The 14577-nt window shown below is 39.5% G+C and overlaps 1 protein-coding gene and 1 long non-coding RNA gene across 4 annotated transcripts in view; one reads left to right on the top strand and one right to left on the bottom strand.

The window, feature by feature from the left end:
- LOC149126065 (uncharacterized) overlaps window positions 1–14577 on the bottom strand; it is a 296586-nt gene that overhangs the window by 185041 nt on the left and 96968 nt on the right. For 2 of the 3 annotated variants that reach the window (XR_016236141.1, XR_016236144.1), the window contains one exon: window positions 2748–2808. The exons of the other annotated variant lie outside the window; for it this stretch is intronic. This is a non-coding gene — a long non-coding RNA (uncharacterized LOC149126065). The remainder of the gene's footprint in view (window positions 1–2747; window positions 2809–14577) is intronic. 3 annotated transcript variants of the gene reach the window in all.
- The window catches only part of TRPC7 (transient receptor potential cation channel subfamily C member 7), a 131898-nt gene continuing 127587 nt past the window's right edge, over window positions 10267–14577 (top strand). Inside the window, exon 1 of the mRNA XM_070076125.2 lies at window positions 10267–10440. Within this exon, the coding sequence (XP_069932226.1) occupies window positions 10439–10440 (2 nt within the window). The 5' untranslated portion in view covers window positions 10267–10438. The remainder of the gene's footprint in view (window positions 10441–14577) is intronic.

Raw genomic sequence — 14577 nt, 5'->3', positions numbered from 1 at the left:
TGCCCACTTCTAATAACTTTCAGAAGTATTTGTTCTGTCAGGTTGTATGATTCTAGCAGCAGGGCTGCTTGCATCACCTCCTCGTCCTGCTGGAGAGTCTGCTTCAGCTGGGGACTTCATTCAAAGCTTGCAACCTTTCATGCTTCCCAGAATATAAGTTGGGATAGAATACAGATATATAGTCTTTGCTGTCTCCAGGACCCAAAAACGGCATTGTGCTTCTTTATTTGGGTAGGAGATTGCAAGACACAGTGATTTATCCTTTACTTTTGAGGGGATGTACCAGAACCCTGCTGATTCCTGGACTCCTAAAAATTTTGGACTCAGCTAACCAATAAATCTTCCATTCTATAAGGTTTTATTCCCTACCTTCTAGAGTACACGTGCCTTACTTTTTTTTTTTTTTTTTTTTTTTTTTTTTTTTACAGTCAGAGTGGACAGTGAGAGAGAGAGACAGAGACAAAGGTCTTCCTTTGCCGTTGGTTCACCCTCCAATGGCCGCCATGGCCAGCGCATTACGGCCGGCGCACTGTGCTGATCCGATGGCAGGAGCCAGGTACTTTTCCTGGTCTCCCATGGGGTGCAGGGCCCAAGTACTTGGGCCATCCTCCACTGCACTCCCTGGCCACAGCAGAGAGCTGGCCTGGAAGAGGGGCAACTGGGACAGAATCCGGCGCCCCAACTGGGACTAGAATTTGGTGTGCCGGTGCAGCTAGGCGGAGGATTAGCCTAGTAAGCCGCGGCGCTGGCCGAGTACACGTGCCTTACTAAAGACATCCAGCATGCAGACCACCTGTTGCTCATTTGGACGATTCAACATAATATCACCAGTGAAATATCGCACCACAATGTTCTGCAATGTGCCCCAACAGTCCAAATCTCTTTGTACTTTATTATGACAGAGGGCAGGACATTTAACATAACCTCTTAAAAACAGAATATATACTTTGTTCATTCCACATGAGTGTGAATAATATTTAATTGTCTTTTATAATTAGAATAGAAAATATGTTTTCCAAACCAATGACAATACATCTGAGGCCTAGTAATCTATCCAAAGACATTACATCTAGCACAATGGCTATGATCAGAGCTACTATTTGATTGGATTTGGAGTAATCTGAAGCCTTGATTCTATGGCCATTGGTTTGTGAACATACCAGATGCACCCATTAAGTGAGGATGTCTCAGGGATTATCATCCCTGTGAATTTTCACCTCTGTAATTCAGATTTAGATTTAAATCCCTAAAGGTATCACTAATTCTCATCACTTTCCTTTCCCAAGATGCCATAACATCTTTTACTTTAATATCTTGGCTGGGAAGGGGTTGCAGTTTAAGAACCTCCTACTTGGTTTTATCTGACTTTATAGTTCTAAGCCCACATTACTAGGATTCACTGTGGAGGCTGCACCATCAAGTATGCCAAACTCACTTAACATTCTGTGATGAGGACAATTACCATCAAGTTGGTTCATGGATCCAGTGGACCTCTTGTACTTTCAACAATTTCCAGAATTCCATTTATTACCTGGTGGCCATATGTCACTACTCTAACAAGAGGGTCATGATGAAGCTTTCAGACTCTGAAGATTAATGTCACCTCAAACTTGTATTCAGCTGAGCCCCCAAGTGCCCAGACCTTCCCCCTTATCTTTTCCTCAGGGTAAAATTACTCTAATAAATGGCCATAGGACCCAATGGGAAAGGACTAAGGAAATTAATCACAAAGGAAAGAACCAGGGAGTCTTTCTCTACAGAACTGCCCCAACCTCTTCAATTAGTTCCAGAAACTGGACCAGATCCAGAAACTGGCCACCGAATCATGATATTTTAAGAATAGACTATATTTTAAAGCAGTTTTAGGTTCACAGCAAAACTGACCACCCCTGTTCCTCCACACAAAGTCTCTGTTATCAACATCACACAGCTGAGTGGTATACTGGTTACAACAAATGAACCTACACTGGTATATCATTATCACCCAAAGTCTATAATTTACCTTCTAGTTCCCTCTTGCATTGTACACTGTACAGGTTTGGACAAACATATAATGTAGTATATCTACCATTAATCATGGTATAATGCAGAACAGTTTTACTGCTCCAAAAATCTTCTGCGTTCCACTTGTTAGTCCCTCCCCAACTCCAATGCCTGGCAACCTCTGGTTATTCTACTTGTTCCTAGCTTTTCCTTTTCCAGAATATCACATAGGTGGAATCACACAGATTGGCACTTTCTCAGACTGCCTTGTTTCATTTACTAATATGCAATTATGGCCTGAAATGACTTTTTATTGGAGTACCATCCTCAGCCTACCAGCTATTCTTCCTATATTTTTCCACAGGCACTAACTGAATAGTATCCTAGACAGCTATTTATCCATTAAGTTCCTAGGGATGCTAAGTTCTATTAACCATTTCTGCAACTCTGTGGTTTGACCCTTTGGGCTCTCTCTCCAGTTTTTCTGCTCATTACAATAATTAGAACAGCTTGGTGTAGGATGCTTATGCATCACTACCTGCCCTTTATTATTTCGGGGTTCTTTTGTGTCCACTGTTATCAGTGAGTAAAGTTCTACAATAGATTATCCCACTGTCTGCCATGCCATGGCCTACAGAGAACTGAAAAGCTATTCTGGTGATCCTTTGCCCAATGCATTTGCTATGACTTGGTAACAGATTGTCCTCTACTTCCCATGGACATAATTCTCTCATAGGCCTTCTAGCAAAACAGGGAATACTTACTTCAACATCTCCACATCTATAAGCCTTTTATCCCGTTCCTCCATCTTCTGTCACAGAAATTCTGTCGCCAAAATAAACATATATTTTAATTCCATTGTCCGTGATTTTTTGAAATACCCTCATAAGCAATTATTTCATATTAGTTTCTTTTTACTTTTAAAAAATTTTTTATTTATTTATTTAAGAGGTAGAGTTACAGACAGAGAAAAGGAGAGACAGAGAGAAACATCTTCCATCTACTGGTTCACTCCCCAAATGACCACAACAGCTGGAACTAGGCTGATTTGAAGCCAGGAGCCAGGAGCTTCTTCAGGTCTCCCTCATGGGTGCAGGGGGCCATGCAGTTGGCCAGGCCATAGCAGAGATTTGGACTGGAAGAGGAGCAGCCAGGACTAGAACCGGTGCCCACATGGGATGCTGGCATGCAGGTGGAGGCTTAGCCCACTATGCCACAGCACTGACCCTCCTCTTTACTTTTTAAAGAAACTTTCAATGGGCTACAGGCCAATGATATTTATGGAAATTCTGTAAACGCAAAATCAGTGAAATCCACAAAATTGCAGCCTAAACTGGAAGACCCATAATTTTCCATAAAACATAAATAGGAACAGAATTGACTTAGCATCATTCTGCTCATCACTTTGAGATACAGTGCTATTTCTAGTCTCTCCATGCCTGTTTACATAAACACAATTTTTCATTACTTCACAACAGGCTTGCGCACAGGATTTTTGCCGTATCTTGTGCTCATTCTAGGCAAGCTTAGCAGTAATGTTGACATCAATTAAGATGAGAGAGGGGCCGGCGCTGTGGCATAGCAGGTTAATGCCCTGGCCTCAAGCACCGACATCCCATATGGACGCCGGTTCTAGTCCTGGCTACTCCTCTTCCAATCGAGCTCTCTGCTATGGCCTGGGAAAGCAGTAGAAGATGGCCCAAGTCCTTGGGCCCCTGCACCCGCCTGGGAGACCCAGAAGAAGCTCCTGGCTCCTAGCTTCGGATCAGTGCAGCTCCAGCCATTGCAGCCAGTTGGGGAGTGAACCATCAGATAGAAGACCTCTCTCTCTCTCGCTGCCTCTCCTCTCTCTGTGTAACTCTGACTTTCAAATAAATAAACAAATAAATCTTAAAAAAAAAAGATGAGAGAGATTTATTGTTTTTACAGATAGGGCAACACTGTGGCTTCTAGCCATTTCAATTAGCATTTTTTTCTAAGGGAACTGATTTGTACTAATTTTTTTTTTCCTTTCTTTTTTTTTTTTTCATTTTTATTTAGTGAATGAATTTTTACATAGATACAACTTTAGAGATATAGTGGTTCTTTCCCTCATACCCCCCCATAAACTCCCATCCCACCTCCATACCCTCTCCCATCTCCTTCTTCATTATGGATCATTTTTAGTATGACTTTATATACAGAGCATATATATATAAATATATATATATGCTAATCGTAGGTTTCAACAATTTGCACCCACGCCCACACACAACATATAGAGTACATTTGGGGGGAGAATTTGCAGTCAATTCTCATATTACAATTCAATAGGGACAGAGGTCCTACCCGGGGAGCAAGTGCACAGTGACTGCTAACACTCTTTTTTTATGACGTCAGTGATCATCCAAGGCTCTTGCCATGGGCTGCCAAGGCTATGGAAGCCTTTTGTGACCACAGACTCCATCAGAATTTGGACACGGCCATAACCAAAGTGGATGTTCTTCTCTCCCTTCAGAGAAAGCGTCTCCTTCTTTGATGACCCTTTCTTTCCTCTGAGGTCTCACAGAGATCCTCTGTGTAGGATATTTTTTGGTCACAGAGTCTTGTCTTTGCATGCCTGAAATGCTCTCACAGGTCATTAGCCCGACCAGGAAGCCTTAAGGGTTGATTCTTTTTTTTTTTTTTTTTTTTTTGGACAGGCGGAGTTAAACAGTGAGAGAGAGAGAGAAAGGTCTTCCTTCCGTTGGTTCACTCCCCAGATGGCCACTACAGCCAGCGCGCTGCGCCGATCCAAAGCCAGGAGCCAGGTGCCTCCTCCTGGTATCCCATGAGGGTGCAGGGCCCAGGCACTTGGGCCATACTCCACTGCTCTCCCAGGCCGCAGCAGAGAGCTGGACTGGAAGAGGAGCAACCGGGACAGAATCCGGCACCCCGACCGGGACTAGAACCCAGAGTGCTGACACAACAGTTAGAAGAGCAAGCAGTCAAGTGAGCCGCGGCACTGGCCAAGGGTTAATTTTAAGGTCAGAGTGTTATTTACTGTGAATGTCGTTCTAGGAGTCTGCTGTGTGGACTGCTTCCCATGTTGGTCCTTCCTTCCTTTTTAATTGTTATTTTTTTACCGGGTACTTGATGTTATTTATATTATCCCTTTTAAACTTAGACCAATCTATCTGTTGCCTTTAACATTTAATAGGATCATTTTAATAGTGAAGATGTCATTTATACCACCGATTCTCATGGCTATGGAGCCCCATGACTAGTTCCTAAGCTGCACCCTGGAGGTGAGTCTACATGACTGCATGCAGAACTAGACTTTTTTACAGTTTAGCCCACCTCCTCCATCTCTTATTCCCTCTCTTATTTTTAACTGGGATCTTTTTCCAATAGCCTTAAAATATGTATAATTAACTCTGTGTTACATAGAGTGTTCAGCATACAGTATTAAGTAGAGAAATGAGAAAGAAAAGAAACAGAGAAAAAAACAACAAAACAAAACAAAAAGGATATACACAGTAAAAAGTAACAATGGTAAACTGTCCCTCAACAATCAGGTCAAGGATTCTTGAAGACATTGATTCTAATAGTGACAATTTCGCTTGTATAGCTTTTATTTTAGCTGTGCTATTAATTCTCCCAAATCAGGGAGAACATACGGTGTTTGTCTCTTTGGGACTAGGTTATTTCACTAAGTATTTTGTTGCAAAGGACTGTATTTCACCCTTTTTTACTGCTGTGTAGTATTCCATATTATTGTACTAATCTCTTAAGACAAAACTTTAAGAAGCCTGTTTAATATATTTCTATATAGGAGAAAGAGCCAGATCTGTCCAGGTTCCAAAAATGTAGTATACACTATTAAAGAATATTCGAGGGGGGGGGTGTCTCAAAGGATTCATTTATTTGTAATAGATTTTTATACTCATGGCTGCAGTTTCTAAAATAACTTGGCCTTCCAATTGACAAGAGCAGTTTTTCATCAAAGCATCATTAATGAATTGCCAGCACTTGCAGTGTTGGGTGGAAAAGTGCAATTTCTCCAGGAAAGGGTCACCAGGAATTTGTGTTTTTATATTTTTGTCAGACTGGTTAGATGATGCCTGAGCAAAGTCTAAGAACTACAGGCTAGCAGTTTATTCACTATTCAGTGACAGAGTGAACTATTCAGCAACAGTGAAAGCCATCATAGATATACGCTGAGCCCTAACTATGTGCCAGGCACTCCTCTAAGCTCTGTCTGAGCTGTCTCATTTTATCCTCACGATAACTCTGTGACAAAATTTAGGGATACATTTGGAGAAAGGAAGATTTGGAGTTAAAACACAGAAAAAAAGTTTGACAAGAAGACATATGCACTCTACTCACCAAAACTCTACTTTGAGCCTATGTCAGGTTCAGATTGGCAGAAATCAAACCTCAGGGCCCCGCACAGAAACCTTGGATGTCTTCTGGTCCAAGAGCTGTGAGGCTGCTGAACTTTCACTGTTGGTAGTGAAGACCCAACTTCTTTGTGTTTTATAAATTGAAAACGATGCTTTGAAATGATGTAACAATTTTCACATTACAAGTATTTACCCACTGGTTCAAATGTCTGTGTATGACCCTGTGGACTGGCACCTTCACAAAATATCACTGTCTCCTATCACATCTGAAGAGTGAGCAGCCTGGCTTGATTCTGACCTATCTTTAATGAATATACCTATGAAATAATTGGCTTATTTCCTTTCTGTGTGTGCCTCTATAAAATTATATACAGTGTTATATATAATATTGTTATATAATTGCTCTATGTATATATAAAGTTAAATATATATAATTGTATTATCATTAACACATTTTTGAAACATGTTTTGGTTTTTCAATGAATGTTTATCATGAGCAAAACCAAAAACATAGTCCATGTAACAATTTCATGAAACTATGCTCTTAACTATTTATTAAAAACAGAATATAATAAGATTGTGTTCCATTATGATGAACTACAAGCCACAACCCAGCAGTCTCAAGAAAATATTTTATAATTAAGAGTAGCTGACTCTATACTGCTTCACTAATCATGATAATGAGGATCCTAATCAAAAGGATGTTATGAATGTCAGAGTTAATCTTCTAACATTTTGGTTGTATTAGGTACTCACCTCACATATCACATTTTGTTCTATACTTCAGTGTAATACTATCTACTTATTTATTTATTTCAGTGTTATTTGAAAGGCAGAGAGGAATCTTCCATCTACTGCTTAACTTTCCAAATGCCAGCAGGGCCAGACTGTAGCCAGCAGCCTGGAACTCAGTCTGGGTCTCCCATCTGAATGGCATGGATGCAAGTGCTTGACCCATCACTTTCTGTCTTTCTGCTTCCCAGGATATGCATTAAGATGAAGCTCAATTGGAAGTGGAAGAGTTTGGACTGAAACCAAGCACTCTAATATGGGAAGCTAACACCTCAACTGGCAACTTAACCACTGTGCCAAATGCCTGCCCCACTCAGTATAATACTAAAGACCTCTTCATTCATTAGCGTTTTGTTCAAATGAGTTAAACTTCTTTGTTTCTAATTCTAATGAAAAATAAAATTCCCTCATCCTTTAAGACTAAAATGTTTTAAAGGAAAAAGTCTTAATTTTAAGAAATATTCTTTCTTTTAAAGGTACTGATCCAAAATCAATTAACAACAAATGCTGGCAAGGATGTGGCGGAAAAGGTGCCCTAATACACTGTAGGAACGTAAACTTCCACAGCCACTGTGGAAGACAACATGGAGTTGCCTTTGCAATCTGAACATAGACCTACCATATGATCTAACCATCCCACATTTGGGAATTTACCCAAATGAAAAGAAATCAGCATTTGAAAGAGTTACCTGTACGCCCATGTTTACAACTGCTTGATTCACAATACTTAAGATATGGAATCAACCCAGATGCCCATCAACTGATGACTAGATGAAGAAATTATGGTTTATATACACTAAGGAGTACTACTCAGAAGGGAAAAAATCCTATCTTTTGCAACAAAATGGGTACAACTGGAAACCATAATACTTGAAATAAGCCAGTCCCAAAACAACAAATACTACATGTTTTCCCTGAACCAGAGTAACTAAAAAGAATACATAAAGTGTAATATATTGGAGTGAAATGGACATTTTGAGATTTAATGACAGTTCACAACTCTTGGCTCAAAAGTTGAGGAACAGTGTTTTTTTTTTTTTTTCTTACTATTTGTTGAACTTTACTTAGTGTAGGGTAAACCTTAGGAGTGAAACTAAACAGAAAACAGATCTTAGTAAAAGTTAAGAGTGGGGACAGGAGAGGGAGGAAGAAGAAGGGTTGGATCATGGGAAGGAGGGATGGTAGGATCGGAAGTATCACTATGTTTCTAAATCTGAATGTATAAAATACAAGAAATTTGTACACCTTAAATACAATTTTAAAAATGTGTTTTAAAAAGTACTGCATCCAGCAAAGTACAATCATCAATATTGGAAAACTTGTGTAGAGATTACAGGAGTAAAAATTTGGTGTCAACTTTTTTAAAGAGTTTTAACTAGAGATCTACCTTAACTTCTCTTGAATACAGAGAACATTCAAATGTGTCACACATGCCTTAAAGGCCAACCTTTTTGGGTGACATTTTTTGTTGTTGTCATTGTTGTTGTTGTTTTTGACAGATAGTGTTAGACAGTGAGGGAGAGAGACAGAGAGAAAGGTCTTCCTTCCATTGGTTCACCCCCCCCAAATGGCTGCTACGGCCAGCGCGCTGCAGCCAGCGCGCTGCGCCGATCCGAAGCCAGAAGCCAGGTGCTTCCTCCTGGTCTCCCATGCGGGTGCAGGGCCCAAGCACTTGGGCCATCCTCCACTGCCTTCCCGGGCCACAGCAGAGAGCTGGACTGGAAGAGGAGCAACCAGGACTAGAACCTGTTATTGGATGCCAGCGTATTGGATGCCGTATTGGATGTCAGCGCTGCAGGCAGAGGATTAACCTAGTGAGCCACAGAGCAGACCCCCTTGGGTGCCTTGTGTATACTGCTTCAATTAATTTTCACCACAACTCCTGGAAAAGGCATTAGTCATCCCTTTAATTATTTAACATTTACATGTGAAGAGACAGAGATTCCATGAGGTTAAGTATCATATCCAAAGCCACATAGTCAATAAGTGAATCAAAATCCCAGGGTCTTTCCCTACGCACACGTTATCTTCAGAGAAAATGCTAGTAGAATATTAATGAACTAATGCACTCTTATTTGCATATAAAACTATAATGGCAGTGTGCAAAATGCATTATGAGCCAACTCTTTAATCTAAAGTATTGCATTTGCAGTCTTTTTATAGTGTCAATTATTACGCCAAAAGTCAGTTTCAAAGAATAAGCACTCTGATTCACTGTTTAGCAGCCAATGTAAGTCCTGGAAACAATCATGGCTTTTATCTTTGTCAGGTAATATTTCAACGAAGGAGGTTTCCTTACAATGCTGTTTTTTAAACACCTTAGTGTTTAAGAATCATAGACCATTTGGTAATGCAGCAGCTGCTGAGATTCTTGAAGCCTGTTGGAGAAACAGCTTTTCACATTGGGAATTTCCTTCCAAAAAAACAGTTGCAAATTCTGGCTAATCCTTTTAAAGTCTTCCTTTATTAATGTCAGACTTGATCTACACAGATGACCTCTTTCTAATTCTAGACAGTGAAAGTATCACCATGCTCCTAAATCAACATATATGAAATTTGTTCACCTTAAAAATAATAAACAAAATAATAAATTTTTAAAATAAAGGGTAAAGTTTGAAGATGCATCTCTCAAAAGACAAAGTGGGGTGTGGCCTTAAGGCTTAGCAAAAGAAAACTACTCTGTCACACTTCAGGCTACTCTGGTTTTAGTTTTCTTCTCAACTCTCTCCTTCTGTAAACACACAAACCCAACAGGTAGAAAACCAACTTATTCCTCATTTTTCATCTGTTTAAATTGACGAATATTCTACCTCAGGAGCCAGAACACACTGCCTTATATAACCTAGGGGTGTATGTGTGCGCGCGTGTGCTGTGCAATATTCTGGGAGTGAGGAGGGGTAGATGGGAATTCCGAGGGGCTAGGGTGAGAAGACAGAATTACTGCCTCCCTTTCAAAGCTACATCTGGCAGAGGGGTGGGGACTCTACCAAGCCATCACCACGCTGTATGCCAGTCTCACACACGGATGCTTCTCCGTCACGTTCTCTGGGAAATTTCCCCCGGATTAGGAAAGGGACCATAACGCGGATCTGCTCTGCAAGGCGAGTTTTTACCCTTGCAGCACAAAGAACAGGGGAGCGCGTTCGCATCTCCGCAACTCCACTCCCTGGACCAGCTCCGCGCTTCAGCACCTCGGAGAGCGGCGCTGCACCGCGGCCGCCCATGGGGAGCCGGATTCCCGCGGCCGGGCGCCGGCTTCCGGGCATCTAGAAGGGGACAAGCCTGCGCATTTTACCCTCATGTAAGCAGCTATGACGATTCCTTCTATCGATTTTTCCAGTAGAGGTGGTTTTCTCGCTGAAATATGGAATTAAACTTTTATTTATTAGCCCTCTCTCTCTGGGGCTTTGCTTAGATTTTTAGATGTGAGTCAGGGTCTGGAAATCTTTCTAATGTGTTGAGTTGCTAGGGAATTTTTTTTTCCTTTTACTGGAGGTTTAAGTTTACAAAGCCATTTAGAAATAGACAACTACTCCTGGTAGTCTAGTCCTTTTATGCTGTAGTAGTATAGTTTCATTCCTAGAGGAGAGTGTGTGAGTTGTCTCTTTTTACTACTGACAGCTTTCTAAATGGGTGTTTTCATGGCTGTGTTTATTTTCATATTTAAATATAGAGGTGAGAGGAGGAGGAGAATGGCTATATTCTAATAACAGTCACCATTAAAGAACTACAGGTGGCAAGAAGAGGTTGCTATGTGTCTCTTTTCCTTGTTAATAATATAGTGCGAGCTATATATTTCCTTTAGACATCCATTTCAAAATAACAGATATGCTCTTAACAAGAGAGATGTAGTCTGGCAGGGCTTTGACATGAGCTTTAAGACTCTGGATAACAGAATCTCTTCTTTAAGTTTAAAGTTGTAAATTCACTTATGTATGATTGAGTAGACAGAACCAAGATCCTATTGCCATTAATTGTAATTTAAAGGCTTAATGGATTCAGGGTAGATTTGAAAAAAGGCAATAATGATTGACTCTGATGACACTCAAGTGAATTTTTTGCCTGAGAATGCCACCTGCTGGTGGGTCCTATTTCTGAAGCACGGGGCACACATCAGATTTATGAATGAACTCACATTAAATCCAGAATATTCATTATGGATATGATGCAAAAACCATTCTTTGAGCTATTTTTAACAATAGCATTGACTCAGTTATTTAATACTTTACCAAGTTTCTATGTCACAATTACAACTTCATAAATGGTTATTTCCAAAACTATTTGTTCCTAAGCTTAGAGGAGACTAGATAATTCCCTTGGGCAGTAATTAACCCAGCAAAAAAATTAGAAGTATGTGGGGACTTACTGAGGATAATTGCAGAATGCATGTGGTATCTTGCATGAGCACTATCAGGAGCTCTTGCTTAGTAAAAGCAACCAGCATCTCCCCCTATATAAAAATTCAGCATGTTACTTTTTTCAATGTTGTCATTTTACAACTTAAGGGCCTCTCTTACTTTGCTGAAATAGATGTTCACTTCCCTCTTTGCCCACAGAGGTCAATGAAATAATCAAAAGGTTACACATATCTATTTTATTCCAAGGCCAATCTTTTTTTTTTTTTAATGCAACTATTAGAACGTGTTTCAGCTCCAGCTGGAGCTATACACAATGAGATGCTGACATCCAATTTCTTAATTCCCCTGTATCAAACAGGCAATGAGAATTTTAAAAGAGAAAAGCAAGAGCACACACAAAGCACTAGTCAAATCTAGAAAACATTGAGAATAACTTCTCTAAATGGTATTATTTGGTGGAAAATGAATTACTAAAATAATTATTTAATAACATTGACTAACACTATATTTTGCAATCCAAGATGCACTGGAAAAAGTATCCTACGTCAGCAGAATTGTTTGTAAAGTGTATCTTAATATAATATATGCTAATGAGTAGCAGAGGGATAGCTTGCTTGTTTCCTTTAGTATCTGACTGGTAAAATTATGAACTCGTGTATGTCATGGGGGCAATTACGTAGTATTTTTATGTGTGTGTGTGTATACATACATACCTACATACACATATATGTTGGACAAACAAGTTACTGTCACTAGCTTAGTTGGAAATTTGAATGCCTTAGCCTCACAATTAACAAAATTGTGATAAACTGAATTTACTATCTTTTGTCACTAGATCACTTATTAAGTACTGCTAAGTCATTTATATGCACAATCGCATTTCAACCTCAACAGAATAAGAAAGATGATACTTAGCAAGAAGCTGGATGCTTTTGTAAATATGTAAATTTTTTAGTATTATGAAGCAGTGGGGATGTCTCAATTTTCTGACCTAGTCACTCAAGGGACTTAATATACCATGTGATATTAGCTGTCTCATCTAGCAACTTACAAGACATCATTTCTAGTGTAGCTAATTGGAAACTGGTTTTACTCTGCAACTCATGTCTTCTTTCTAAAGTTGTCAGTCAGAAATAGAAAAGAACAGTTATGGGACAATATAGCTCCTGCACTAATAAAAAGAAGGATTTTGGTAAACGTTAACATCTCTATTTTACTGATCTTCTTAAATGACCAACTGAGAACAAGTATTGAAGGAGTAATTAGGTTTATGACCGTGTATCACTTATCAGGTCTCATGGGTATTAGATGCCATTTAAACAAGTCACTCTCCTGCCCTCAAGGATCCTGCACTCTAATGGAACAACTCACAATCTAAAGAAACTTAGGAAAAAATGCAGGAAGAAAGAGAGATAGTGGTGGTATACCAGCCAAAAGCATGGGCTTTGAAATCAAACAGACTAGCCTCCTATACACTCACAAGCTGTGTATCTTTAGAAATTTATCAGTGAATTTATCTGAGCCTCATTTCTTCGTCCGTTAAATGGAAAGTACAATGATGCACAATCATACAGGAGTTTGTGAAAATCTTAAATGGCAACCCATGTAAATCCAGGAGAGTGGCAGGCAAGTGGTTAATGTTAATAAATTTTAATCATTATGATTAAAAGAATCATTTAGGAAAATAGCCAAGCTTATCACATAAGCTTATCATTAAGAAAATATTTCATATAAAGCACTTAGCACAGGGCCTGGCATATGGCAAATGTATAATGTATGCTAACTATTATTATTATATAATCACTTTTAAAAATAGCTGAGTATATCAATATAGAATGAAATGTGGGCCAGTTTAAATAATTGTGTACTCAAGTGTATTAATGTGTAAGATTTCATCACTACTGCCATGGACATTTGAGGCTTTCTAGTATCCCGAGTGTCTGGTGTACATTATCAAATCCTTACTGTGGTCCTCGGGAACATGAGGTATGGATTCTATTACTCCCTTTAAGTTGATGAAAGAACTGAGATTTAGGGGAAGACTCCAAATAACTTACTACTCCATTCTTGTTCCTCTGGACTAACAGTCAGAATAGAAACTTGGGAGAGGACACATGGACCAGAGCTGGGTTTTCCTCAGTACTTGATCTGACTCCTCGATTTTGTTTGGTTCTACACACAGTTGAGAAATGCTACAGGCTGAATTGATTTCAGGCTTGGATAATTTCCACAGAGACTTTTGACGCATGTAGCAATCTTAGGGAAAAAAAGACAACAAATATCTCTAAAAAGACATTTGATTAAGTGGCCTTTTCTTCACCAGTAATTAGCCACAATCCCTGTCTCCAGAAGACCTTATGGTCATGTTCATTTGCAGTCAGATTTAAGGTACAAGATCCATATTTTCATGGATTACTGACATCTGGCTCCCTTCAAACTGGCTGGTGCATCTGTAAGAGCAGCTTGGTAAAAATAGAAATGGAGAGATCAAGAGGGAATTCAATAATCAGTCCTCCTCTCAAATATGGCTTTGTTTTCCCTGGAACCCTTCTTCTCAATGACATGAAATGTCAATGTATGCATTTCTGGAAAATGAAAAACAGTATCCTAATTGAGGTGTTTGATGAGTCTGATCACTCATTATCTCAATAATATATGCAAATAAAAAGGCATTTGCATTCAACGTTCATTTTTAAGAAAAACGCTAAAGTAAGGGCAATCAAATGCCAACTGCATTTTAGGGAGAACTACTTTACTCATTACTGGCCCTAAAACTGTGGTGAGATCACGAGAGCCCAGCATGGATTCATGAACATAAGCTCTATCACCAGCTGTTGTGAAACAAATCACTTTATCTTTCTGACACAACATCCTCTGTGGGTTCTTTCCAACTCATGTGATATATATGGCTGGTGTGAATATCTGTAACACAAAAATTAAATGTCAAACATACATGACTAAATATAATCATAGGTGTATACATGCTTCAAAAGCCACATTAAAGGGCCATCAGGGCAACAGGGAGTCAGAGCTAACAAAAAACCCACAGAGAGGTTACAAGGCTTCCTTCAACACCCGAA

Source organism: Oryctolagus cuniculus, chromosome 6, assembly GCF_051225735.1.
Source record: "Oryctolagus cuniculus isolate XC-2025 breed Fujian yellow rabbit chromosome 6, ASM5122573v1, whole genome shotgun sequence".
NCBI classification, from domain to species: domain Eukaryota; kingdom Metazoa; phylum Chordata; class Mammalia; order Lagomorpha; family Leporidae; genus Oryctolagus; species Oryctolagus cuniculus.
Note: the sequence above shows the minus strand (reverse complement) of the source record. Positions and strands in the feature narration are given on the sequence as shown.